Source organism: Phyllostomus hastatus, unplaced genomic scaffold, assembly GCF_019186645.2.
Source record: "Phyllostomus hastatus isolate PE091 unplaced genomic scaffold, TTU_PhHast_1.1 phas_scaffold_345, whole genome shotgun sequence".
Classification (NCBI taxonomy): domain Eukaryota; kingdom Metazoa; phylum Chordata; class Mammalia; order Chiroptera; family Phyllostomidae; genus Phyllostomus; species Phyllostomus hastatus.
Window position 1 is genome coordinate 17,884,526 of NW_025334024.1, and position 24,875 is coordinate 17,909,400.

Here is a 24,875-nt window from a genome sequence, read left to right on the forward strand (position 1 = left end):
CAATACTTTCTTTCAGGTCAGTTTTTGCTGACGTTAGGATTGCGCATTGCTAATGTCTAACCAGAAGCCACCATCCCTGAATTTAAAAACTTGTATTTTTAAATGTGAAAATCACCGAATATCTAAACATTCTGAATTTTAAAATGCATCACAATTTAGAGTTGTGTAAATGAGACATTTTAATTTTTTTTATTTCCCTTGTTCAAGTAAACGCTATGCTCTGAAGCCCATGAAAGTGCACAGGACTGTCTCTTCTGATAAACCATATATTAGCATATGCTGTGACAGCACTTCCCATTCCCTCTAAATCTTGGGTAATTAAAAAAATATGCATTTTCTAAAATCTGACTTTAGGATAACTGGATCTGACTATAACAAAAGCGTATTCATCTAATATTTATAAAAGACTTGGATGGCACAGCTCAACAGACAGAACATTCTACAACCATTTCAATAAAGTGCCATTCTGTGTAGTCCCTGAGCAATTTAAGTATATTTCCCCCAAGTAAAAAATGAAAACAACACTGTCTTTCTTCCCAAGGGAAATTAAGAATAAAAGCATTTTGAAAAAAAAAAATACATTTTTCATTATCTAAATGTAAATTTTTCTATGTTGAAATTTTTTGTTTTCTTTTACTAATTAAAATAGAACAATTTTGTTTTACTTTACAATTAAAGTTCTATAGCATAATGTTTTTAGGCTGTCTTCATCTGAAAGCAAGGGGTTCACATTTTGACAATTTGTTTAAAGCCTTTAGCTGATTCCACTATCCTCCAGTTCTCCTGATGATTAACGGCTTAGATTCTTTAGAGGTAAAAATTGTATTTCCCATTTCTATTACTGGTACCATTAGGTACAACTGTCAACCTAACTGCTACATCTCTACTGACAGTTTCAATGACATTTCTCTCATCAACTAGGATACCCTTTCTTATGAACAGACACTGAATAAAAGTCATTACAGTATTAACTTAAAAAATATCTTACCCCACAATTAGCATAAGTTTAAAAAACAATCAAGTGAAATGAAATGAACCAACATTACAGTTCAAGTGAAAAGCAGATTTGAGGAGGAGGCGGCAAACTGCCTAGGCTGTGTGACCTGAGGCAAGTTACTTAACTCTGTACCTCAGTTTCCTCACAAATTATTATTTGTAAAGTGCTTAGAACAGTACTAAGTAAATGCTATATAAGTATCTGCCAAATAAAATAAGAGAAATAATTTTGAGCTTTTCCCACCCTCAGATAATGAAATTCTCAGAGCAGAATGGTAGAGATAGATAAGAGACTCAGCCCCTGAAATTAATGCCCTGTGCCAAACCCCCCAGGCATATTTCTCAGTATTCACCTAGGAACAGATCCTTCCACCACCACCCCTACCTGAAATCAGCTCTGTGCGAAGTAAAAACAGTCTACATATCTCATTACCTCACCTCCTGTCTGAAGGCCAACCTCAGAAGAGATTTCCTGCTTCATCACTTTATACCCATTATCTCATCAAGATCCCTCTCTCTGAGACAGAAGTGATAAAAACAGATCATTCTAAAATAACATTTCCCAAATTTATCTGACCACAGAATTCTTTAATGGAATATCTACATATCCATAAGAGTTGGGAAAATTATGTTCCAAAACATAAAAATGCTACACTGGTACCCTGGCTATATGTACAATTTCCAGATTGTCGTGATTTAACTTTATAAGTTTCAATAAACTATAAAACAGCACACTGTGTGCCAATCCACCATAGTTTTATCCTTCCATTTTCAGGATTAAAAATACATGGTTTTTACTATTTTCACAGTACAGTCACTATACCTATCATTAAGTATTTTTTTCTTTTATTAATCATTATTGTTGAAGACATCGCCAACACTTTTACTACAGTAAGAACTTACCTGGGAAATAAATCAGAGTTTACCAAATAGATTCTATCCCTCATCCATAATCACTTTTATTCATGCTATGATAAAATCTGGGTAAGTTTTATAGTTAAGAAGAGGTAAGTATCACAGTCCTTAAATTATTTCACATCTAAATACAAAATAAATTCTTCATTAACCTCACTGACACATAAAAAAGACATTCAAAATAAAAAGAAAAGGAAAAAAAGGGTTGGGAATAATTTTGGGAACAACCAGTATGTATATTTTTACTATATAACTGCTGTCAAAATAGAGGCCAAAGAATGCCTTTTCCACATCTATTCTCCACAAATAAGTAAAAGCTACTACCTATTTATAAGTCAAAAAATAAATTTTGGGCATTACATTAAGTAATCTCTAAACTGAATTAATCAAATACCTATGATGCAAAAGGCATTGTGCAAAGTACCTGCACAAAGGGGAGTATATTAAATGAATATACCACAGAATTAATGCAGTCTCCACCCTTTAGGAGTTAAGAATACCATAATTTAAATGTGGAGAACAATGAATTAAAGAGGGGAAACTAGAAAGAGGGGGTAATGTGAAATTCCTTCCCAAATACAAATAGTTGCATTATTCAACAAATTAAGACACATATACTGTCTTAAGAGCAAATCTTATACAGAATTCGATGTACCTTCAACTTTTAATACTTGTCAGATATTAAGACCTTATTAAAATTTGTAAAATCAAATATTTAGAAGAGAGGAAGAACTAGAATGTCTGTCTGATTTATCCCTGGAAATTTATGACAAATACAAGAAGCCTATAAATATTATAATATATTACAGCAATTCAGACATACTGTGGGTTAAATTACACTTGCAGCTCATAATTACATGCAGTAAAGTCTAATAGCTTACATGCAGAAAAACTATAATAGCTATTCTTCACTTAGTTTTCCCAATAAACCCATCAGCTTTTAAAAATCCTGACTGTTCTGTGTCCCACCTTTTACACTTGTATCAATTACCTGCAGGAAATCCACTGGTTAGGTCTACCATCACCTTTTGCAAAAGGAAACCCAGGCAAAGAATAATATAATCACTGCACTAATAAATAATTCTTCTACCTCTCAGTGCCAAAACCAAAAAATATTTGTATTACACATTTTAATCATGATTATTACAACTACTCAAGAAATCTGACAGTGGGCTAAAAGCTGGAGATTTTCTTCCATAACATGCAATAATAACCAACCGTTCTAGAGTTCCTGATAAATTTAGCCAGTATCTGCTCATTATTTGTAATAGATTCTAAAAAGTGTTCACTTTAAATATTGAAATTTTCTTTAAAAATAAACTTGGTTTCAGGAATGAAAAGGGAGAATTTTATGGTATGCGAATTATATATCAGTGAAAATAAGTAGATTCTCTATAAAGAAGGTGGGATAAGTGTTCCAGTACGTCGTCCTATTGTTAACCCAAATTCAAACTGCGCTGCAGCTTCAAGTCTCTTCAAATGCAAGGGGCCCAACCACAGAGTAGGTAACTGGATTCTATTATATAGTATTTCATTTTTTAAGAAATTGAGAATCACTTTCTTTCGTTTCTTCATACCCATCCCTTGGCTTCTTCACCCCCCACCCCTCCATTAGCACCCGTACAGGACAAGCCAAAAGGAGATAAGGGGAACTAGAACACTTTTTTTTTTTACGTCAGGCTTGGTGGAGAGGCGAAGCACCAAATCTGCCACTTAATACACAGTCTCAAGATCAACTGTGGTTTTCGCTAATCCATGCAGCACTAACGGGGCATGCTTTTTAGGTTTGAAAAAAAGACGATAATGGTTTCTTTCGAAGTCTCCTGAGGTTTAACACTCTAAGAACACGGCATGTTCTCTAGGGCTTTGTTTGTTTGTTTGTTTCTTCCATAAGGACAATAGATAACTGGCGTAAAGATTTATTATTCTCAGCGATACTGGGCGGGAGAGAGCTTCACATGTAGACTTACCAACAAAACTAGCGTGTCAGAAACAAACTACAGCCCAGGAGTCAGGTCTTTGAATGAGGCCCAATTCTTTTTTCAGCAAAAGGTGTTTTCTTCCTTAGAAATACCCGATCTCTTACTCGGGTCACAGCCTACACAATAACCTTTCCTTGTCCAGCTGGCCTCGGGGTTGAGTTCCACTGACGGCAAACTGCAGAGTTTCAATCATGATCGTGTCTGGGAAACATACCCACCCGCCGAGGGCCACGGGGAAGCCTCGCTGCGCGGGGACGCGGCCCGCCAGTGTCTGCTTTCGCATTTTGAATCCCGAATAGGAAGTGAGACGGCGCCCGCTCAGTTCCGGGAGCAGCGGCGTCCGGAACCGAGCCGGGGCCGCGGCAGCTCCCGCGCAACAAGTGATCTGCACGCGCCTCGCCGCCCCGCGCCCCCCGCCACGCTGACTTACGATTTCCGAGCGGCCGTCCCGGCAGGCGTTCTGGAAGCGCGCCTGGCGCTCCTCGTGGGGACGGTCCCTGAAGCCCGTGTACTTAATCTACAAGGAAGAGACGAAATCAGGAGCCAAATCCGCGGCGGCGCCGCCCGCGCGCCCTCCCGCCCCGCGCGGCGCCGATAAGGGCAAGCAGAGTCTGTGGGCAGACGGTCGCCCGGGCGAGATTGCCCTCCGCGGGCGCCGGAGCGGGGCTCCCGGGTGCCCAAACTTTTCTCCGCCCGGGCCCACTCGGGGCGCGCTGCGGCCTCCCCGCCGCCCGTCCGCCTCACCTCGCATTCGCGGCTCAGCTTCCTGAAAAACTCCTCGTTCTCGAACTTGCTTCTCTGGTCGGGCACGACGCGCGGCATCTTCCCGCCCTGAGATCGCGCCGGCCCGCCGGGCTCCGGACTTGCGCGGGCACCCGCTGGCCGGCTCCGCGCTGACCGACTGACCGCCCACCCCGGGCGCCCTGACTCTAGCTTCCCTTTGTTTCAGGCGCCCGCCCGCGTGGGCTCCCGCTCCCGGGAGTCTGAGGTGCTGCGGCCCGCTCGAGCCCAGCCCACGCTGCCGCTGCCGCCGCCGCCGCCGCCACAGCCGTTGCCTACAGCCCGCGCGGACCCAGCACTCGCCGCCCCCCGGCCGCCGCCGCCACTTCCTCTCACCGCCCACCTCACTGGCCCGCCGGCCCCGCCCCCGCCAGCCCCACCCCTCCTCCTCCTCGGCCCCCCCCACCGCCCCAAACTCCTGCAAACAAAACGCACCATTCACAACTCCGCGACCCGCGCCGCGCATGCGCCGCCCTCCCGCTTGCCGGGCGGCTGGGTTGCGCGAACCCGAGCTCCTCCCGCGGCTGGGCCCTCTTCCCCTTGCCGGCCCGCGGGCCAGTCAGTCGGTGTGGAGCTGCCCTGTGTGGATCTGCCCGGTCCTTGGAGAAGGAGTAGCCCGCGCGGGTCCTTTCTTTCGACTGTGTGGAACTGTTAGGGTTCGCAGCCGCGTGGAGTAACCCCAAATTGTGACTGAACAATTTTTTTAAGTTTCGGGGGACTTTGCTTCCCCAGACCGGTAGGAATGGGTTTATGCTGTGCACATCAAAGACTAAAGGTGGAAACCGACCAGAGCATCCCACTAAATCCGCATCATGATGGAAAGGTCGGAGTTGTTGGTGTCAGATGGGTCCTAGATAGGATCTTACTCAACATCCCTGCCTGCTGCCTGGGGCCTTAGACAAGCGTTGGACCGCTAAGTCTCCATTTCTTTACTTACAAAGTTAAGACATAAACAAGTTGACAGTGTTAGCGTGAGAGCCTTTATGTAAGCCAAACACATAATGAGCACTCAATTAATTTATGTTTTCAAAGAAAAACAAGCTGAATTTATAAATATATCCTAATACCAGTCCACATATTTTTTACCTAAACGTGCAATGAAATCCTAAAAAGATTCGCATCTAGAAAAGCCATTTAGTTCAAGTTGGAGAGAGTCTGACATGAGATTTATGGCAGAGCTTGACTCAAAGTTGGGCCTCAATAAATTATGATCCTTAAAATTACAGCTTGTTGAAACTCAGTCCAAGGAATGCAAATGGTGCCAACTTAGATTGACAGTAGCTGACCATATTGCAAAGGACTGTGAAGATACACCTACACCCCCGGGAATCAGTGCCCAGGGCAATTGGCAATGTGTGAATGCAGAGTTCGGCGGAATTTCCCACCCCTGTCTAGTCCTATCTCCATTTTACAGGTATAATACTGAGCTAGGTTGACCAACTGTCCTGGTTTTCTCGAGACTGTCCTCTTTCGGCAACAAAATTCCCATGTCCCACAAAACCACCCAGTCCCTGGCAAAATGGGACAGTTGGTAACCCTAACCAAGGTCCAGGGCATGCTCTGTCACCTAAGGTCAGGGAGGGAATTTTCAGCAAAGTCAAATCTGTGTACTGGTGATTTTAACAAGCACACTCTTTCTGAATAGCAAACATAGAGTCAACTGTTTTCAAGGGCATGCTTCCCTGTCCCACCAGGCCTGTGTGAATGAATGTATGTGTGTACACAAATTGAAGGGGGTATAGAGATGGATGTCACCAACCACTATTGTTGGGCCTCCTTGCATCTCAGAATCTTCCTCTCAGGTCTTTTTCAACTGCAAGTGACAGAAATCCAATTCAAGTAAACAAAGCTAAAAGGGGGTCCATTTTATTTTAGTAAATAAATCAGACAGAGACAGTCTCTTTTTTATTTGTTTCTCCATTTCTTCTCGCTCCTTTATTCTCTCAAGCTCTCTTGATGGCATTAGTTTCCTGGCAAAGGATGGGAGCAGCCATTTCTTCATCTCCAAGTCATAAAATTCCTGGAAAGGGCTTTGATTGGCCTAGTCTGGGTCACATAACCTCCCCTCCACCAACGCACTATGCCCAGAATGATGTGATGACACTGGCCAGTTTATGTCACATGTTCTCCCATCTGGGATCGGGGACCTGGGAATGACAGCCTCGGAGAGAGCCTGATGGTTAAAAGAGGGAAAGAGCACTTTCACCCAACGTAAGGAGTGAGAGTGCTGTGCGGGCCCACTGAACAGTTTGTATCAGTTACATCTAGCAAAGGATGTCATTTTTATTTTGCTGCCTAAAGGCTTTGGTGAAACTGGAGGGGGAAACTCCACATCAGCACAGGCAAAGTGCAGACAAAACCAGCCTTAAAACATCTGCAACTTATTCTAAGAGGTGAGTGAAGCAGCCTCAATCCCAGGGCACCATGCACTAAGTCACTCACAGTAATAGAAGCATCATTCATCTGCTGCCTCTACCTCAAGTTTTCCCAATTCAACTAAGGCCTTTGGACACTAGGGCAACACAGCTACAGTCCAAATGAGAGGAAGATGACGACTTTGCTCCCAGTCACCAAGGACTGTCTAAAGGCCAGTGCTTAGGAAAGCAGTTTCTGCTGTTAGCCTCCACGGTAGGAAGAAAAGAACATCCATAGGATATCGTTCAGCACCACCATATTCTGTCTAGGTAGACATTTGTATAAAACTCTGTCTCTAAAAAAATGATGCATAAGGCAACCCTCTTAATCCACAATGGGTCCGGTTGGGGCTCACAGACCTGCATTTGATCATGGTCTTTGGATTCCAGTAATCATTGTTTCTGACAAGGAATAAATAAAAGTCGAAATATCACTAGAAAGGCTAAGATACCCAAACAGACACCATGAGCTTTAACGAGGAAAAGGTCAAGGTCAAGGCAAATCCTTTGTAAGTTCAAGGGAGTGGGAGGAGGACGGGTGGGAGTGCAGAGCACGGCATAGTACTCTGTGAGCCTCACGGGGGTGGGAAATGATGTCCTGAGGGAAAGGGATGAGAAAGCCTGCCAGGCTGACCCAGAACAGCAACACCACAGACAGCCTTTGGCAACTCCAGGCCACAGGGTAACCCACACTCGGCATTGTCTGGCGTCCAACTGGCCAGGAGGACCGGGAAACAAGCCGCAGGCTGAAGGAAGCCATCTCCTTAGCTGACCTCTGCATGCCTTTTTTTTTGTTGCTTTTGTTGTTGTTATTAAAACATTTTTAAACTTACTTTTAAAACAGAACTGAAGAAAATTAATAGAGGAAAGTTTCACCCGTGTCAACTATATTTAGCTCTGTGCTTCTGTCCAGCCTTGTTTGGATTGGTCCAGGTACTACTCTAAGGAGGGTTTTGCTAACAGCCAGCTCTGGTAGGGCCCACCGATAGGAGGCTGAGGGTACCTGTTTATTTTCTAGAAACACCCTCCTCACCCCCCAAATCTGGCTGAATTCTGTGAAGCCCCACTGCTTGGAGCCTTCCTTTCCTAAGGATTCAGCCAGCCCAGGGCCTCCTCTTCCTTACCATCTTGGGCGGGCAGCTGCTCCTGCAGGAATCCCAGACTGGTCTTGACTGGGTGGGCAGAGAATGCACAATGACACTGAACAGGCCATGGGAACCCTGAATTGTCTGGCTCTGAGCTGGTACTTTTGCGTCTCTTATTTCAGTTAAGTCACACAACCACCTTCTAAGACAGGTCTTCTCGCCCCCATTTGACAAATGACACAATAGAGACTCTGAACATGTAAATAAGTGACCATGGGACAGTGACGAGACCCTACCAATTAGAGATAAGAGAATAGCTAAGCATGGGAGTATACCATGCTTAGTGAGTCTTTGTTCACTCCTCACTGTAACCTTGCAAGCTTGGTGTTATTGACCCTACTCTTCAGATGAGGAAACTGAGGCTCAGAGGGGCTCATGATCCCAGGGTCATGCTCTTAACCACCCCACTCTAAGGCGTCTGCTGGTGGAAATGTCAAAAGTCCTACCTTTTTCCCTAATTGAACAGCAAGCTCATGCAGAGCTGTGGCTGGGGTCATTACTCCTGGAGCACCCAAACATGCTCCCAAGGGTCAAAAACAGGTTGAATGAAGGGGTCTTATTGTGGATCTTGTGGCAAGATGTGGCCCTTGCCCTTGATGGCTATGCATTCCTGTGCCCAAGCCCAACTCTCTGTCCTTCTTTGACTTGGAAGGTCAAGGCTTAGATGTCCTGCCTTCCCAAGTCCAATAGAAAGATTGGCTTTATCCAGGTCTGGTGTCGGCAGCCACCTTAACATCTTCCTTTCCTTGAAGAGGGAGTGAGGCCCTCCTAGGTCCCTGAGACTCTGGTGAATTTTTTCTAAGGAAACCATTTTTCCTTCAGTGACTGAGGAAATATTGTACCATCTAGAAGTTGAAATAGTAACTGAAGCCACAAGTGAGACTGGAACGGGGTGGGAGAGAAGGGAAATTAGTGGCTGGCACAATGCCTAATGCCCTAGCTTTATCCAGCTTCTAGTTTCTGGAGAGAGATGGGCCTAAGTCCAGGATGAGGGTGTCATCGGTCTGAATGAGGCAGTTTCCTGAGCCCTAAAGAATTCTTTTTTGAGGTATAATTTACATACCATAAAATTCACCCTTAGGCCCCTAAGAATCTCCCCTACCAGGAGGTTCGTTCTCCCCCTTCTTAGCTCCCGGGCCACTCTCCCCCACTGGCTCAGCCGTTCCAGAGGGAGAGGAAAGCGGAGAGGAGCAAGTTTCCCCAGAATAGCATTTCTTCAGTGTTGGGATCAATAAACCCGTTTGCTTAAAAGGAACCAGATGATTTCATCCTTGTAATTACAAGTTTGACGTTTGCAAATCTTGCCCAGGCTCCAAATGAGCCTCTTTGTCATGGGAGGCGAGAGATTTGTCTGGGTGCCTGGGGAAGGGGACGGAGCCTGGTGTGGTAGGAAGAGGGTGAGGCTGGGGTCAGGAGTTGTGGCTGACCACCTTTGAGGGCTGCTTTGGACTGCACCCCTTCCTCTTCCCTACTCTCCAAGTTTCTGGTGGGTGATAGGAAACAGACTAGACCAGCAGTCCCTGACCTTTTTGGCACCAGGGACCAGTTTCCTGGAAGACAATTTTTCTGTGGACCAGGGCGAGGGGGGATGGATGATTCAGGCCCATTACATTCAAGCTCACTTCCTGCTGTGTAACTCGGTTCCTAACAGGCCTGGACCAGTACCAGTCCACAGCCTGGAGATATTGGGGACCCCTGGACTAGACTAGGGGACTGAAGAATGACAGTGGTGAGCTCTAACCACACTGTCCTTCTGCCTAAGTCCCCACCCTCAAGTCTCCCATTTGCCTGTGGCAGAAAGGCAAAGGCCCTCAGCTCAGTATTTATGACCCCCCAATAATCATTATTTCCCTTTCTAATCCCACCTCCCTCCATGTCTCCCCATGGCACCCTGCAATCCAGCCATAATGGCCTGCTTGCATTTCCCGCATACCTCGGAGCTTTTGCTTTTACTACTCTCTCTGTCTAGCAGAGATTTTTCCTGTTTCTTTGCAGGGAAAACCCATGCTTTTCCTTTAAATATGAGTCCAAGGGTCTTTGATTGTCCTACACAGAATGACTGCCCGACAGCGTCCCCTCATTTGATCATTTGGGTCCATGTGATGTGCCAGGGAGATGGTCAGCTCACCTAGGACACTGCAACACCCTGGGTTCTGGGAGGATTTGGTTCCCCGATAACTTGTTTATTGTACTACTGTGCAGCCTTCATAGAAGTGTCTCTTAAACTGTTTTAATTATTTAAAACTTGGTAGAAAAATTTGGAAATGAAGGAAAAGAGGAGAGTCCCATCACCTCGAAACAATCATTGCTAACATTCCAGTATTATTTTCTTTGGCCCCCTTCCATCCACATCTCTTCACACAGTTACGACAAACTATAGGTGCAGTTTTGAATGCTGTGTTATTCTAACCCTATGGCAGAAATATTTTCTCATGCAATCATGTAAAACTCCTAATGACACCTTGGCCAATCACCTATTATTGGGCATTTATTTTGGTTGCTTGCTATTATTCACTGTTATTAAATAGGCTTCTGTGAACATCATGGGTCTTAAAGCTTTTTATTCAAAGTTTTGGATAGTAGAACCACCGTGTCAAAAAGTATGAGCTTTTTAAGGTTCCCAATACCTGTTGCCAAATGTCTCTCTTCTTGAGTCTTAAAAAATGGAGTGCTCAGTTTCTTCCTCCTTGCATTTCTCTTCCCAGCATCTCAGACACAGGAAATGCCAACCAAGAATAAACCAAGACCTGCAGAAAGATATCAATAGATCAATAGAGGAGGCTGAATAATTCAACATTCGCTTCTGGCTCATTATTGACTCTTGAATCCAAATGCATCCGCTTTTACCTTCTCTCCTTTTGTCTCCCTGCTGATGATACCTTGATACTCTGCTTTGTTCTTGGATTCTTTCCCAAATTTCCTAAGCTCTAAACCAGCCTGGCAGGCCAGGTTTCCCATTGTGCTGTAATGTTGCCTTGTAAATTGGCAGTGAGAATTACTAGCTCATGGCCACCTCGCCAGCCTGCCTCACCTCTAGGTACACAAGTTAATAAAGCAAACAGCAATGAGAATTGCTGTTTCTAGATGATACTTCTAAGTGAGTGGGCAAGGAGCTCAGCTTCAGCCTTGGCTAACTTCCTCTATCTAGCTTGCTTCTTTCTTCTTTCTCAGCCAGGCAGATTCGTATTCTTTCAATAAGTGTGGGTCCAGAGTCTTCTGAGAAGCCTTTCTCCACTGTACTGGGCAGAATGATTGGCCCACAAAATCCCCTCATCAATGCCTGCCCTAGAGACTGAAGCCAACCTCCTCAAAGGCACTCTGCAGTCTTGGGAGCTTTCCTAGCCTCCCCCTTTTATCCCCCCATTTTCTCTCCACCCCAGCCATCTTAGCCTCACCTTATACTAACTTCATCTTGCTCCCATCTGCCCAAGGGGAGCTCCCAGCATGCCTTGCAACTTAGGTAGTGTTGGAGATTGAGATGGACACAGAGATGCCATGGATAGGCTAGACAGAGTACATTGGGTTTCGAAGACTGCCCAGTGTGGATGTTTTGGGTTAGATGGTGACTGAGCAATCAACCAATCAAAGCCTTCTCTGAAGCGTGTGTGTTATAAGTGTGAGTGTGTGCAGGTGGCGAGCCTAGAGGAGGCAGGTCATTGAGTTCTGGTTCTGTCCAGAGGCCTGTTCACACTGTAAACCAGGTAAGTGGTGCCCCCTGGAGGTGCATGCTGCAACAGCTCTTCTGCCTGTCATTCTCGGGTGCTATGAGAGGGAAGCATGTGCCACCCAGGATAATGGGTTGCATATCCAGATGGTTTCCCTGCTTTTCTCATTAGACTCCACTACCAAGGTTTGACTGGGCATAATTGCATCCTCACTCTTGGAAAAACTATTCTTTTCCCAGATGTGCTGAGTTTTGTAGATATATTAGTTACTTAGAAGCCAAGCAATGTCAGGATTTCACGTGGCAGAGAGGATCAGAAAGGCCAGCTGGATGTCTGAGATCACACGGCAGAGGAACAGTTGTACTGGAACCTATGAACTCTCCCTGTGAGCAGCCCTTCCTAGAAATGCAGAATCCTATGATTCTAGAGCAACAAATCGGTGGTGGCACCTCCAGCAGGTGCTGAGAGGCCCAGCAACAGGGCCAGAGGTCTGGAGACTTGGGTTTGGGGTCTCTGGAAGTCCTTACAGGCTACCAGTTCTTTCCTTTGGCCAGAAGAGCTTCTCCTTAGGAAAGAGACATGAATCACTCAAAGGCACCCCTACCAGCTCTTGATGAATATTCCTGCCACTGCTGCTAATTTCCTGAAAGGCTTTTCTTCCACCTTCAGGCTACCCACTGAAAAGAGTTCTTGCTCTTTCACTGTAGGAGAGCCATAACAATTACCCAGTGGCTCCTTGGTGAGGTCCCTGGCATGCTCTACCACAGCGCCTGTGGCTGAAGGGGCCTGGAGTAAACACGAGTCCTGGGCCACAGATGGAGGACCCTGGGCTGCAGTAGTGTCCTACCCCCAGGCATTGTTCCCAGCACACTGCTGAGAAGAACCAGGCCCAGAGAGGCAAGGGCCAGGACAGGCCCAGACAAGAACACGCAGCTCCCAAATGCTGCCTACAAGAGGCATGCTGAACTCTGCTCCGTGAGGTCATCTGATCTCAGCCTCTGAGCGCTTTCAGGGCTCAAATGGGCCTTCCTCCCCTTCTGATTTGCTCCACAGACAAATGGGCGCAAACCCAATTCCTCGTGGCCATGGAGCTATTATTGTGATAACAGAGGGTCAGTGGTGGGAGGTTGGAGTGCCTTCTTGATTGGCTTTCTATGGAGATGAATGGGAGTGCAGGGGTTCCCCAGCAACACCTGGCCCTGCCTGCACCACTGGCCTTGACTGGACTCTCTTGGGCTTTATCATGGTCCCAGTGAGTAGGGGTTGAGGTCTCCCTGACCCTGGGGAGGGGTCACGTGAATTCCCAGCCTAGGATGGCTGGGAGAGCTCTGAACCAGAGTGCCCAGGAGCCGTTCTATTGGTGGGGAAGGGGGAGTGGTCAGAACTCACCTCCCGCCTTGGCCCACCACTCCTTGGAACAACAGGATTCCTAGGAGTCTTCTATCTCCCACCCCCTCATTGTGAGCAAGTCCATCTGCTTTATGAACTTCCTTGCTCTGTACCACCCTCCCCTGTTCTCTCCACATGTGTTCTCTCCTCCGGTCATTCTGTTCTCTGTAACCTCTAAGATCCTTCTGGAAGATATGTCTGGCCAGGACGTGTCCCTCCCCTGGCTTTCCAGTGCCTCAGGGTAGAGTCCAAGCTCCCTCCCAGGCCTTCCAGGAAGTTTCCTCTCTTAGACTTCCTGGTCTGGCCACACTGACCCGGAGCTGCTGGGATGGGACAGGCTGATTCCTGCCTCTAGGCCTCCATTCCTGCTGTACCCTCGAGAAGACAGGGCGTCCCCTTCCTCCCCACCTCCATTCCCTCCTGCTTCCCTATCGGTCCTTTCAGACACTGTTTTCCACCCCAGCCCAAGGTAGGTCACCTCCTCTGTGCCCCCACAGAGTTTCCAGCTGACCCTTTCCATCAACCCTTAGGCCCTAAGAGGTGTCCAACTTTTTGGCCTCTCTGAGCCACACTGGAAGAGTCATCTTGGGCCACACGTTAAATACATTGCAACACGTAATCACACAAAAAAAATCTCATTCTGTTTTAAGTACATTTGCAATTAGTGTTGAGTCATGTTCACAGCCACCCCGGGCCACATGTGGCCCGCAGGCCGTGGGTTGGACACCCTTGTTAGGGGATCTCAGTGGTCAAGCAACTGGAGTGAGAAACATTCCTGCCCGTAATCACGTTCTGAGCGCCCAGCCCCCTGCCCTCATCCAGCCTGGAGAGCCCCCTGGCTCCCTGTCCGTGTGCCTGCCTCGCTGTGTGTCTACCTGCTTCCGTTTCCTTCCTCGCCCCCTGACTTTCTTTGCAGATTGGTCTACTGTCTCTTTCATCTCTCTGTTCCTTTCCTTGTGCTTTAACACATGCCCACCTCCTTCCGTGAAGGATTCAGGTGGTGTCTTTGTGTTCCTTCCTCACTCCGTCCCCACAGCCCAATTTCTTGCAGGCACTCTCTCCCTCTCCACACAGTTAACGGCCTTCATGCATGGAAAGGGGCGTTCTCACTGCTTTGGGGAAGTGATCCCCCGTCCTTCGCAGAAAGTCTGACCCAGCAGGGCCTGATGGAGGTTCTACAGCACACAGCAAGCCCCCAGCCCTTCCCTGCCAAGGTCAGATCTGAAAAAGAAGAGGCGAGAGCAGGGAAGGGTACCGGAAAAAGGCCACCCTCAACCCCATGACCTGTCAGGGGCCTCAGCACCTCTAACCCAGCCCCTTGTGGCAGTGAAGGGGGAAACAGAAGTGCTGCAAATCTCTTTGCTCAGACCCATTCGTGGTCCTTCCAACTGACTGCTTCTTTCCTTCTAGAAACTTCAGCCTCATCTAGAGTGTGTCTTGGACCCACCTTGGCCCACCTTGTTCCTCACTGCAGGGCCCCAGTGTGTCCAGTCTGGGCTGGAAAGGGGTCAGTGGCGAAGGGGAGACCTTGAAGTGGTGGTGCCTGCTCCTGATGCTCCCTCTGGCAGCCCCTGGCTCCTTTACCTGATGCCTCTCTGGACCTCAGAGCTTCTCTGAGCTCAAAGTCCCAGCCAAGCCCCTGGAGTCTCTGCCCACGTAGCCTGGGGCTCCTGGAGGGCAGGACTGATTCCTCTGGGTCTCCCAGAGCCCACAGGTGAGCCAGTCAGGTTGTGCAGGACGTGGGCCCAGGGGAGGAAGTCCATGCCTTCTCTGATAGGTGATGAGCACCTGTGGCTCTGTACTGCCCACCCACCCTGCTGCCCAGCTCCCTGCCGCAGGGCGCTGATCCTTCACAGACGAAGGTTTCTAAGGCCAGGCCCTGCCACGGCCACCAGCAGGAAGCTGCTCTGAGTATGGCCAGCTCAGGTCTAGCCTTGGAGGTCCCAAAGCCAGGGGGATCATGAGGCCATACAAGGGCTTGGTCAGAGCCTGCCCGAGCATGGGGCAGCCCTGCTCCCACTGCGCCAGAGGGCGCAGGCTGTCAAGAGCGCAGGAGCCTTCACTGGGAGGGAGGCCCCATCCCGCTTGCCCCCACCACCCAGCGTCGGCGTTACAGCTCGCGGCGCCCCCGCGTCCGCCAGGGCTCTGGCCCTGAGCCAGGCAGCTGGATCCAACACCGCAGTTGGCTGGAGGCGGGGCGGGGCGTCCCCTGGGGCTCCCAGGCAGCCGGCGCTGTCGGCCAGGCAAGGAGGGCGGCTGGCGAGGCTGCGGCAAGAGCCTGGGGGCGGGAGGCTGCGGTCAGAGGGGGCACCGCGTAGGGGCGTCATCTCCCGCACTAATTGGCCCTTTCCCAGCCGCCTCGGCCAGTAATTGCTGCTGGTGGGGGGGGGGGGTGGGGACGTTGAGGGCGGGCGGGGGTGGGGGCGCGCGGCTGGAGGGGTATTGGAGAAGAGGAAGGGGCACTGCTTCCGGAGCGGGGAGTCGAGCTCAGCAGTAGCTGAGCCGCAGGGGCCCTCAGCAGGCATGTTTACCCGCTGTTTCTACGCCACCTTTGCACACGGGGACCCTTCGTCCTAACGGTGGCTCCTTGGAGCCGAGTAAATCGGGAGTCGGGGAAGGGGAGGGAACCACAAAGGTGTGTGTGTGTGGCGGTGGCTTCACCAAGATCCAACCAGCCCTGAGAACTGCTCACTGAGAGGCGGGGCCTGGCCGGGGCTTTAGGACTCTGGGTGACCGTCGGGGAACCCCAGGACAGGCAGGAAGACAGGATGGAGCCAGAGCAGTCGGTAGCTCTTCCCTCCCACCTCATCTAGCAATGCCGCTTGTGGAGGATCACACTGGAAGACTGGAACCTTCTCTAGCTGGAATTGGAGCTGGGGGAGGCAGGAGCCAGCCCAACATCCCGTCTGCCCACCCGAGGTCTTCCAGGCTCGATTTTCTAGAGGAGGTCTTAGGGTTTCCCCGAGAGTCCTTTCCAATCCTGGCATTTGCTGCAGCCTGGTTATGCCCTGACGGAGCCCTGGCTCTTGCCCAGCTGCACACTAATTGGGGAAAGGATAACCTCTAGACAAGTGGCTAGTGGAAAAGGTTTCTTCTCCAGACACGTGGAAAGCCTGGAGGGGAGAACTGAGGGATCCTCCGAAGCAGGCCTAGACCAGCTTAGAGTCGGACCTCTGGACCTCCAGGTCCGGATGCCCCCTGCAGGCACTGGGGTGAATCAAGCCCAGCTGGACCGCCTTCCCGGGGGGCGGAGCTCCCAGCCCTCAGGCTTTCACTGATGAGGGCCTTTGTGGTTGCCTGTGCCCTGGTTAGAGGTGGGCAGGGTACTCTGCTAGCTCTGCGTCCCCTGAGAGCGGAGATGTCACACCTCCTCTGGGGGCCACCCTTCCTCAGGGATTGCAGGACGGAAATGGCAGGGTGAGTCAGACAGGCCTGGATCCGAATCCCACTCTGCCACCACGAACGAGGTCACGACCTTGAGCAAGATCTTCATGTCTCTGTCTCAGTCTCCTCACACGTAAAGTAGGGGTAACAAAATCCATGTGACAGGTTTATTGTGAAGAAAGGGACTTTCCCCTCCTTGAACTATCCCTTTGCTTTGGGGGCTTAGATGCTGGGGTATGAAGGACTGGGTGCTCCTCACCCCACAGGTCTCTGCAGCCTCCGGTTGTCTGAGAGACTCAGGGGGCCCTAGGAGCAGAGAGCCTACTCAGCATTGTAGTTTGGGGCATAAAGCCTGTGGGACACTACATAAATGTTCATGGCATTATTCACAGTAGCCAAAAGGTGGAAACAACGCAAATATTCATCAATATGGAATAGACAACATGTGGTGAATGGATAAACAACATGTCGTATGTACATACAACGGAATATTATTCAGCCTTAAAAAGGAATAAAATTCTGACACATGCCACAGCACAGATGAAACTTGAAGACATGCTAATGAAATAAGCCAGACATAAAAGGACAAACATTGTATGATTCCACCTATATCAGTTAAATAGTCAAATTAATAGGAAAGTAGAATAGTGGGCATGAGGATTTGGAGGTTAGAGAGAAGAGGGAGTTATCGTTTAATGGATACAGAGTTTTAGTTCGGGGTGATGAAAGAGTTCAGGAGATAGTGATGTTGGTTGCACAGCAGTGTGAATGTACTTAATGCCACTGAACTGGACACTTAAAGTGGTTAAACTGATACAGTTTATGTTATGTCTATTTTACCACCAATCCCACCCCCCCCCCAAAAAAAAAAAACCCAGAACAGAACAGAACAGAACACCTGTGGGACAAGCTAGAGTATGCCAGGGTCAAGTTGCAAGAGAGGACAGAGAGGGAGGAGCCTGGAAGCAGCACTGAGACCCAAACCGATGGACAAGTGGACATGGAGTGTGGATGTCCTGAGGGGTGCACTTGAGACAATGATGAAAAAAGCTAAGTGTTTCGCAGCCCAGGCAACCTCGCTGTAGCTCCCCTTGCCTGAGCTTGGCTCCCAGGCTCAGCCCAACGAGGACCAGGCAGCAACACTCCCTTCCTTCAAGGGCTCAGATCATGAACAGGCTGGCAGAGGATGGTGCTCGTGTCTGCAATACCTCTGGATTCCGGCCTCCAGTATTGGGCTGGCCAGAAACCAGAGAGCTGGGAATGACTTGAATGCTTGAGTAACTGAAGACTCTGGTAATGGGACAGAGAGAGGGACACACTCTAGGGACATTTAGGACCTGGCAGCCAGGGAAAGCCGAGGCAGAAGGGGCATTGGGTCTAGCAGCGGTCAGGAAGACTGCCCATGCATGTTGGGGGGCCAGACTCACCCTGTGCGGGCACAGTTGGCCCAGTATTTCGTAATCCGGAGGCTCAGCACCCTCCCCTCATCTGTGGCATGTCCTGGGGGCAGAATGGGATGTGGCATTTGGGACAGGGCATGGGGTGCTGACACCCCACCCTGCTCCTTCTGTTACTGTCTCCATGCTATGAGGCTTTCCTTTGGGAGAACATTCCAGATGGAGGGGTGGGCCCCAATACAAAGGTGGGGAGATAGACACCCTATGGGGGTGTCAGGTGAGGTGTTAGCACCTTTGGAGAAGGGACATCCAAAGATGAAGTGGATATCGTCCCCGTGGTCTGGCCCATCAGTGTGGAGCTTCTTAATGACGCCGGTGGGAGTGTGGCGCTCCAACTCGTACAGGCAGACGGGGAAGCCAGCATCTAGAAACAAGAAAACGGAGGAGGCTCTGCAGGGAAAGCCTGAGCCTGGGCTTCTCATCCACCCCACACAACACCCCCGCCTGCATCGAGCAGGGGAAGAGCCTGGCCTTCAAAATCAAGGGGAAAGATTTGAATCCTGTCTGGCACAGGTGGTGGCATCTCTGACCCCTTCCCAGGGCTCTGGTGGCTCTGGGGCAGCGAATCTACAAGCACCCACAGGAGGTCTGGAGAAGGGGACCCCTAGGAAGACATTGATGGGCATCTTCTGTGTATCTGCTTTCCCTGGAGGACCCCATATTCAGTAACCGCCAGAGGCTCCTTGGTGTTCTGGACACCTAGGAAGAAAGGAGAAGGGTCACCTTGACCACTGGAAGGACGCTGACCCATCATCTGCCATGGGCATCTGCAGCAGCTTGGCGCTCTCACAACAATTGCATATCTGCCCACTTTTTCTGCATTGCTCTCAGGGTTTTCCTTTCTCGTTATTGGATTTACCAAAGCTGTGTTGGTAGGTGCATAAAAGTTATGTCTGTTGTAGGAATTATTTCTATTTGTGTCATTTAGTGTATCATTTAATATCCATAGATATATCATTTATTTTGATTTTCCTTTGTCTGATATTGATGGAACTATCCATCTTTGTTGTTGCTAATGTTAGCCTGGCCTGTTTCCGGGAAGAGATCACACACACGTACAGGGGCAGGCAAAAGTAGGTGTACGGTTGTGAGTACACGAAAGTTTATTCTTATAGTATTATTTATGAATTATTATATCATCTACTTTTGTATTATTTGTCTTCTTATTGTTATTACTTCATATCCTTATGCTTATCTTTCAGGTAATGATGGCTGGTAATTTAACCTGCTTTTGCTCACCCCTGTATGCATTCTCACTCATATACACACTCACGTAATGCTCACATGTGTATGCAAATTTATACATACATATGTATACATGAGAATAGCTTATTTACAAACATGTAGAAATACAAGAGTTAAATGCATGCCCATATGTATACATATATATGCATGTACCTTATTTTTTGGACGATAAGATGCACTCCCTCCAAACTTGGGAGGAAAGGGGAGGTGTCTTATAGTCCGAATGTAGCTTTATATTTACATTGGTGAAATATTATGTTATTTATGTTATTAAATATTTTGCCACCTTTTTTACCTCAAAGATTTTTCCGTATTTTCCCGTAAAACCTAGGTGCATCTTATGGTCCAAAAATACGAGTAAGTATAATTAGACACAGGTTACAGTGTATTCATATTTAGCATATATCCATGTATTACACACGCACACACACAGACTGCAGCATACCTACATGATAGCTACCTCTTGGAATAGATACAAACTAGGCCAAGTGCCCTCTGCCTGAGGGCACTTCTTCCTCTAACAGGCTCTCATCTTGCCCTGCTCTGTTGCCAAGCATCGCTGAGGCCTCACATCTGTTGCCCCTCCCTGAAAAACCCTGGTCATTTCTTCCACTCCTTCCTTATCAAAACTGAATTGTTCTGTGCCCTGGTGCCCTGAGGCTAACTCTGCAAAGTGACAGAAAGCAGATCTGATCTAAGTCTTATTGAACTTGGTTGTGCATCAAAATCATCTGGGGGAAATCATTGCAAACATATAGATTCCTAGGCCCCACCCACACCCTCTGAATGAGAATCTCGTGGTTGTGTGAGAAAATTTTGATGCAACCGGTTATTGGAATAGCATTCAGAATTGGTGTGATAGAGCACAGCCTTGCACCCACAGCTGCAGGTGGTCAAAATACCTGTCTGCCCTCATTCCAGGTCTCTGCAGGTCTCACATGAGCAATCTCTGGGCACACAGGAGTGGCTCTAATTGTGGCCTTTTCGGGCATGGAGGCAGGCCAGTGGGGGCAAGGGATCCTCTCACACCTCCTCTGTGTGGGCAGTTCTTTGCAGTTTGCAAAACTCTTTCACAGGTATGCTGAGACAAAGAAATATGGTCCAAATGAAATAACAAACCAAAACTCCAGAAAAAGAACTAAGTGACAAGGAGATAGACAACCTATCAAATACAGAGTTCAAAATGCTGGTAATCAGGATGCTTACAGAAATGGTTGAGTATGAACACAAAATAAATGAAAAAGCGAAGGCTATGCAAAGTGAAATAAAGAAAAAACATACAGGGAACCAACAGTGAAGGGAAGGAAACTAGGACTCAAATCAATGATCAAGAAATAAATATTCTACCAGAACAGAATTAAAGAAACAAGAATTCAAAAAAATGGGGAGAGGCTTAGGAAGCTCTGGGACAACTTTAAATGCCCCAACATCTGAATCATAGGGGTGCCAGAAGAAGAAGAGGAAGAACAAGAAATTGAAAGCTTATTTGAAAACACAACGAAGGAAAATTCCATCTGGCAAAGGAAATAGACTTCCAGGAAGTCCAGGAAGCTAGAGATTCCCAAAGAAGCTGGACCCAAGGAGGAACACATCAAGATACATTATAATTGCATTACCCAAGATCACAGATAAGGAGGGAATCTTAAAAGCAGCAAGATAAAAGGAGACAATTACTTACAAAGGAGTTCCCATAAGACTGTCAGCTGATTTCTCAAAAGAAATTTTACAGATAAGAAGGGGCTGGAAAGAAGTATCCAGAGTCACGAAAGGCAAGGAGCTACATCCAAGATTACTTTATCTAGCAAATCCTTTGCATTTAGAATGGAAGGGCAGATAAAGTGCTTCCCAGCTAAGGTAAAGTTAAAGAAGTTCATCATCACCAAGCCCTTATTATATGAAATGTTAAAGGAACTTATCTGTGAAAAAGATAAAAAATACCAACAGTAAAATGACAACAAACTTACAACTATCAAGTACTGAACCTAAAAAAAAAAACAAACTAAGCAAACAACTAGAACAGGAACAGAATCACAGAATGGAGATCACATGGAGGGTTATCAGCAGGAAGGGGATGGGAGAGAATGAGGGTAAAGGTATAGGGAATAAGGAGCATAAATGGTAGGCACAAAATAGACAGGGGAAGGGTAAGAATAGTATAGGAAATGGAGAAGCCAAAGAACTTATATATGTACAACCCATGGACATGAAGTAAGGGGGGAATGCTGGTGGGGGGGGGGGTGCAATGCAGAAACCAATAAAGGGAAGAAGAAAATGGGGAAACTGTAATAGCATAATCAATAAAATACACTTAAAAAATAAAATAAACCTTGATGTGATGATGTTTGTGTGTCTTACACTTTTACTCAAATTTCTCAAACTGTACACCTAAAATGGGTGAATTTAATTGTATGTAAATTAGTATTCCACAATAAAGCTGTTAAAAAAATAAAACAAGATTATTGAAATGAATCCTAAAAACTAATCCTGGGAACCCACTTTTGGGAAGTATATTTTGCATCTGCAGGACTGAAAAACACACTGGTACATGCATACCACAGGTGCTCAATATATGCTTTCAGGATGCAGGGGAAGCATTATGTGCTAGTCAGTGTTCGTTGTAATCAAAGCTTTCCACAAAGTTCAAATCAGCTCAGGTTTAAGGTTATCTTTGTCTGCCATCTCGTGGCCAGAGTGGGAAGTGCAGGAATCTTCATTCTTCAAACCCAGTTTCAAGAGGTTCTATGGTTGGACTTAAATGCAGTGGAGGGCAAGAAGGGGGACTTTCCTGGGGAATCTAGTGCATGGAAAGGGCAAGGTGATCATAATTACGAGCATGGAGGGAGTCCTGGGTCTGTGAGAAGAGAGACACAGCCTCTTAGTGACAGAGAGAAAGTGCTTTGGTGGAACAGAGAGGCCATGTGAACACAGTTTTGTAACTGCACACAGGAATGAAACATGAGAGAGGGTTTTTTGGGGGTGAAGGGTGGGTGACGGGAGGAAAAGTTTAGGGAAAACAATGAGGTAAATAGGAAATCGAATCATGTGGATGCCTACAGTGAATTGGGGGATGATCAGCAGAGGTGATGGGGTGGGGTTGGTTGACAAGTGGAATTCCAATGGGCAAGGAGACCTCCCTGGACGGAGAGGCACTTGGGAGCCAGGAGACAAGAATGTCTCCTAGACGTGCCTGGACCTTCTGGCCCCTTAGTTCTACCTCCAGGAAACATGCCACAGATAAACATCTTGGATGTGCTGTGATCGTGTAAGTTTGGGCCCTGGAGTGTCCGCGGAACCACTAACAGTAAAGACAAACCTCAGGAGGCAGGCGACGGAGGAATCCACCTGGTTATCCTGGCCACTGCGCAGCTGGCTCAGGCTCCAGGTACCCCTGGACGAGCCTATCACTACTTACAAAAAATGGAATTGGTCGCCCCTGAGAGACACAGATAAGTGAGTGGGTGTGTTGTTTAACCTAGGGGGCTACTGGGTGGGGACAGAGAGACTTGACATTCTCAGAAGTTGGTAGCCTTTGTGCTGAGGTCTCAGAGCTCCAGGCTCCTGGCATCCAGGTTTCCTATTGGTCACTTACAACATGAGAGCGTGTGGGGCTTGCTGAGAGCTGGGTGTGGGCAACATTTCCCAGAGGACTCCCTCCCAAGGAAGAGGAGAGAGGGTGGGGAGGTGGTGGAGGTGAGGAAGGCAGGGTGGGGCCTCAGCCCAGTGGGGTGCTGGGGAAGCAAACTTCCGTTGGAATCTGCCCTTCCACAGCTCTGCAGCAGGTTTTATCGGATGTGTCTGCCAAGGGAGGACTCGTGGCAGGCTTGGCAACTAACGTCAATTATTTATGCTTTTTTAAAGTTTATTTTATTCTCATTTGAGAGAGAGGGGAAGGAAGAGAAACATTGATCAGTTGCCTCTTGCATGTGCCCCAGCTGGGGATCAAACCCACAACCTAGGCATGTGCCCCACTCCGGGAGTCAAACAGGCAACCTTTTAGTTATGGGATGACATTCCAACCACCTGAGCCACACCAGGCAGGGACTCAGTTATTTATTCTCCATAAATGGTTGCTGGATAGATGGATGGGTGGAAGAATGAATGAATGGTTTTGTGAAGGAGGGAATAAGCTACTGGCTCCTCAGTGGGTATGTATGGGCACATGTAGCAAAGCCCACCTGCACACAGGCCCACCCTCCCACCCCCAGACACAGAGAGCTACAGCTCTATGTGCTTCTCTTCAGCCTCCATGAGCTCCTGGATCTTCTGAGGTAGGGTCTCCATCCATAACCGGAACCTGTGGGCCTGCAGGGCCCCGCCCACTGCAGGCTGTACGCTCAGCTACAGGTGTTGCTCCTCCTGAACACACCAGCCAGGGGGAAACCCTCAGTGTTGGGGATCCTGTGGACATGCCCTCCTGGAAGGGTGGTGCAGGATCACTGTGAGCTCCATGAAGTCCAGACCTGAGCACCCTGACTAGGGTCAGGCAAGGCAGCCAAACAGGCCAGGTGGGCTTGGGGGATGAGAGGGAGGAGCTTCCAGAAGTAGGAAAGAAACCACCCCCTGCTAGAGAGTCAGCTCCACCAAGAGGCAGGGGAACTTGGGCTGTTTTGTCGCTTCCTTTCACAGGGAGGCTCTCCTGGTAATATAACACAGTCCTGTTGCCACCCCTCTGGGTCATCCAGAGAGGGACTGAGGGTCCAGCACCCATAAGGCCCCTCTCTGTGTATGTGGGTCCTGGAACTGGGGAAGAGACCACAACGCAATGAAGAACACATGTATGCTAATGAGGTCGCCACAGACAAGGGGGACCCCAGCTGGGTTCTCTGGGGGTTGAGGTAGGGGTGCAACATCTCACCCATTTAGAGCAAAGTTGGCTCGATACTTCATCATTTTCCTGCCCAGCAGCTGCTCCTCCTCAGTGACTTTAACTACAGAGACCAAGAGGACAAGGGTCCAGATCAGGGCCAACCTCAGCCCAGGACACCCAGGCCAATTCAGTCAGCCCCCACCACACCCACCATCCCCAGGCCTAGCTTATTCCTAGCTCTTCCCCTGCCCTCCCAGGTCTCTGCTCGCTTCCCACAGCCCTGGAGCTCCAGGCCCTCTACCTGCCCAAACTCCATGTACTAATCCCTATCTCTGGCTGACCTGACCATCTCTCCTTCTGACACTGGAAAGGCATTTAAAAAACAAATATGGCCCTGACAGGTGTGCCTCAGTAGGTTGGGCATCATCCTGCAAAGCCAAGGGTCTCTGGTTCAATTCCCAGGTAGGGCACATGCCTGGGTTGCGGTTCCATCACCAGTCAAGTGGGAGAGGCAACTGATGGATGTTTCTCTCTCACATCAATGTTGTTCTCCCTTTCTCTCCCTCCCTTCCCCTCTCTCTAAAATCAATAAGCATGTCCTCAGATGAGGATAAAAGAAAAAAAAAAGAAACAAATATGCCTTTGAAACAGCCCCCTCTATGCCTATGCCAGATGGCTGTGGTCAGGGTGGGAGAG

At 48.2% G+C, this 24,875-nt stretch overlaps 1 protein-coding gene across 2 annotated transcripts in view; it reads right to left on the minus strand.

Moving 5' to 3' along the window:
* The window catches only part of CBFB (core-binding factor subunit beta), a 56,125-nt gene extending 51,104 nt beyond the window's left edge, over window positions 1-5,021 (minus strand). For both annotated transcript variants that reach the window (XM_045818977.1, XM_045818978.1), the window contains exons 1-2: window positions 4,638-5,021; window positions 4,324-4,410 (exon numbers count right to left, since the gene is read on the minus strand). In XM_045818977.1, the coding sequence (XP_045674933.1) occupies window positions 4,324-4,410; window positions 4,638-4,715 (165 nt within the window). In that variant the 5' untranslated portion in view covers window positions 4,716-5,021. The remainder of the gene's footprint in view (window positions 1-4,323; window positions 4,411-4,637) is intronic.
* Window positions 5,022-24,875: the final 19,854 nt, after the last annotated feature.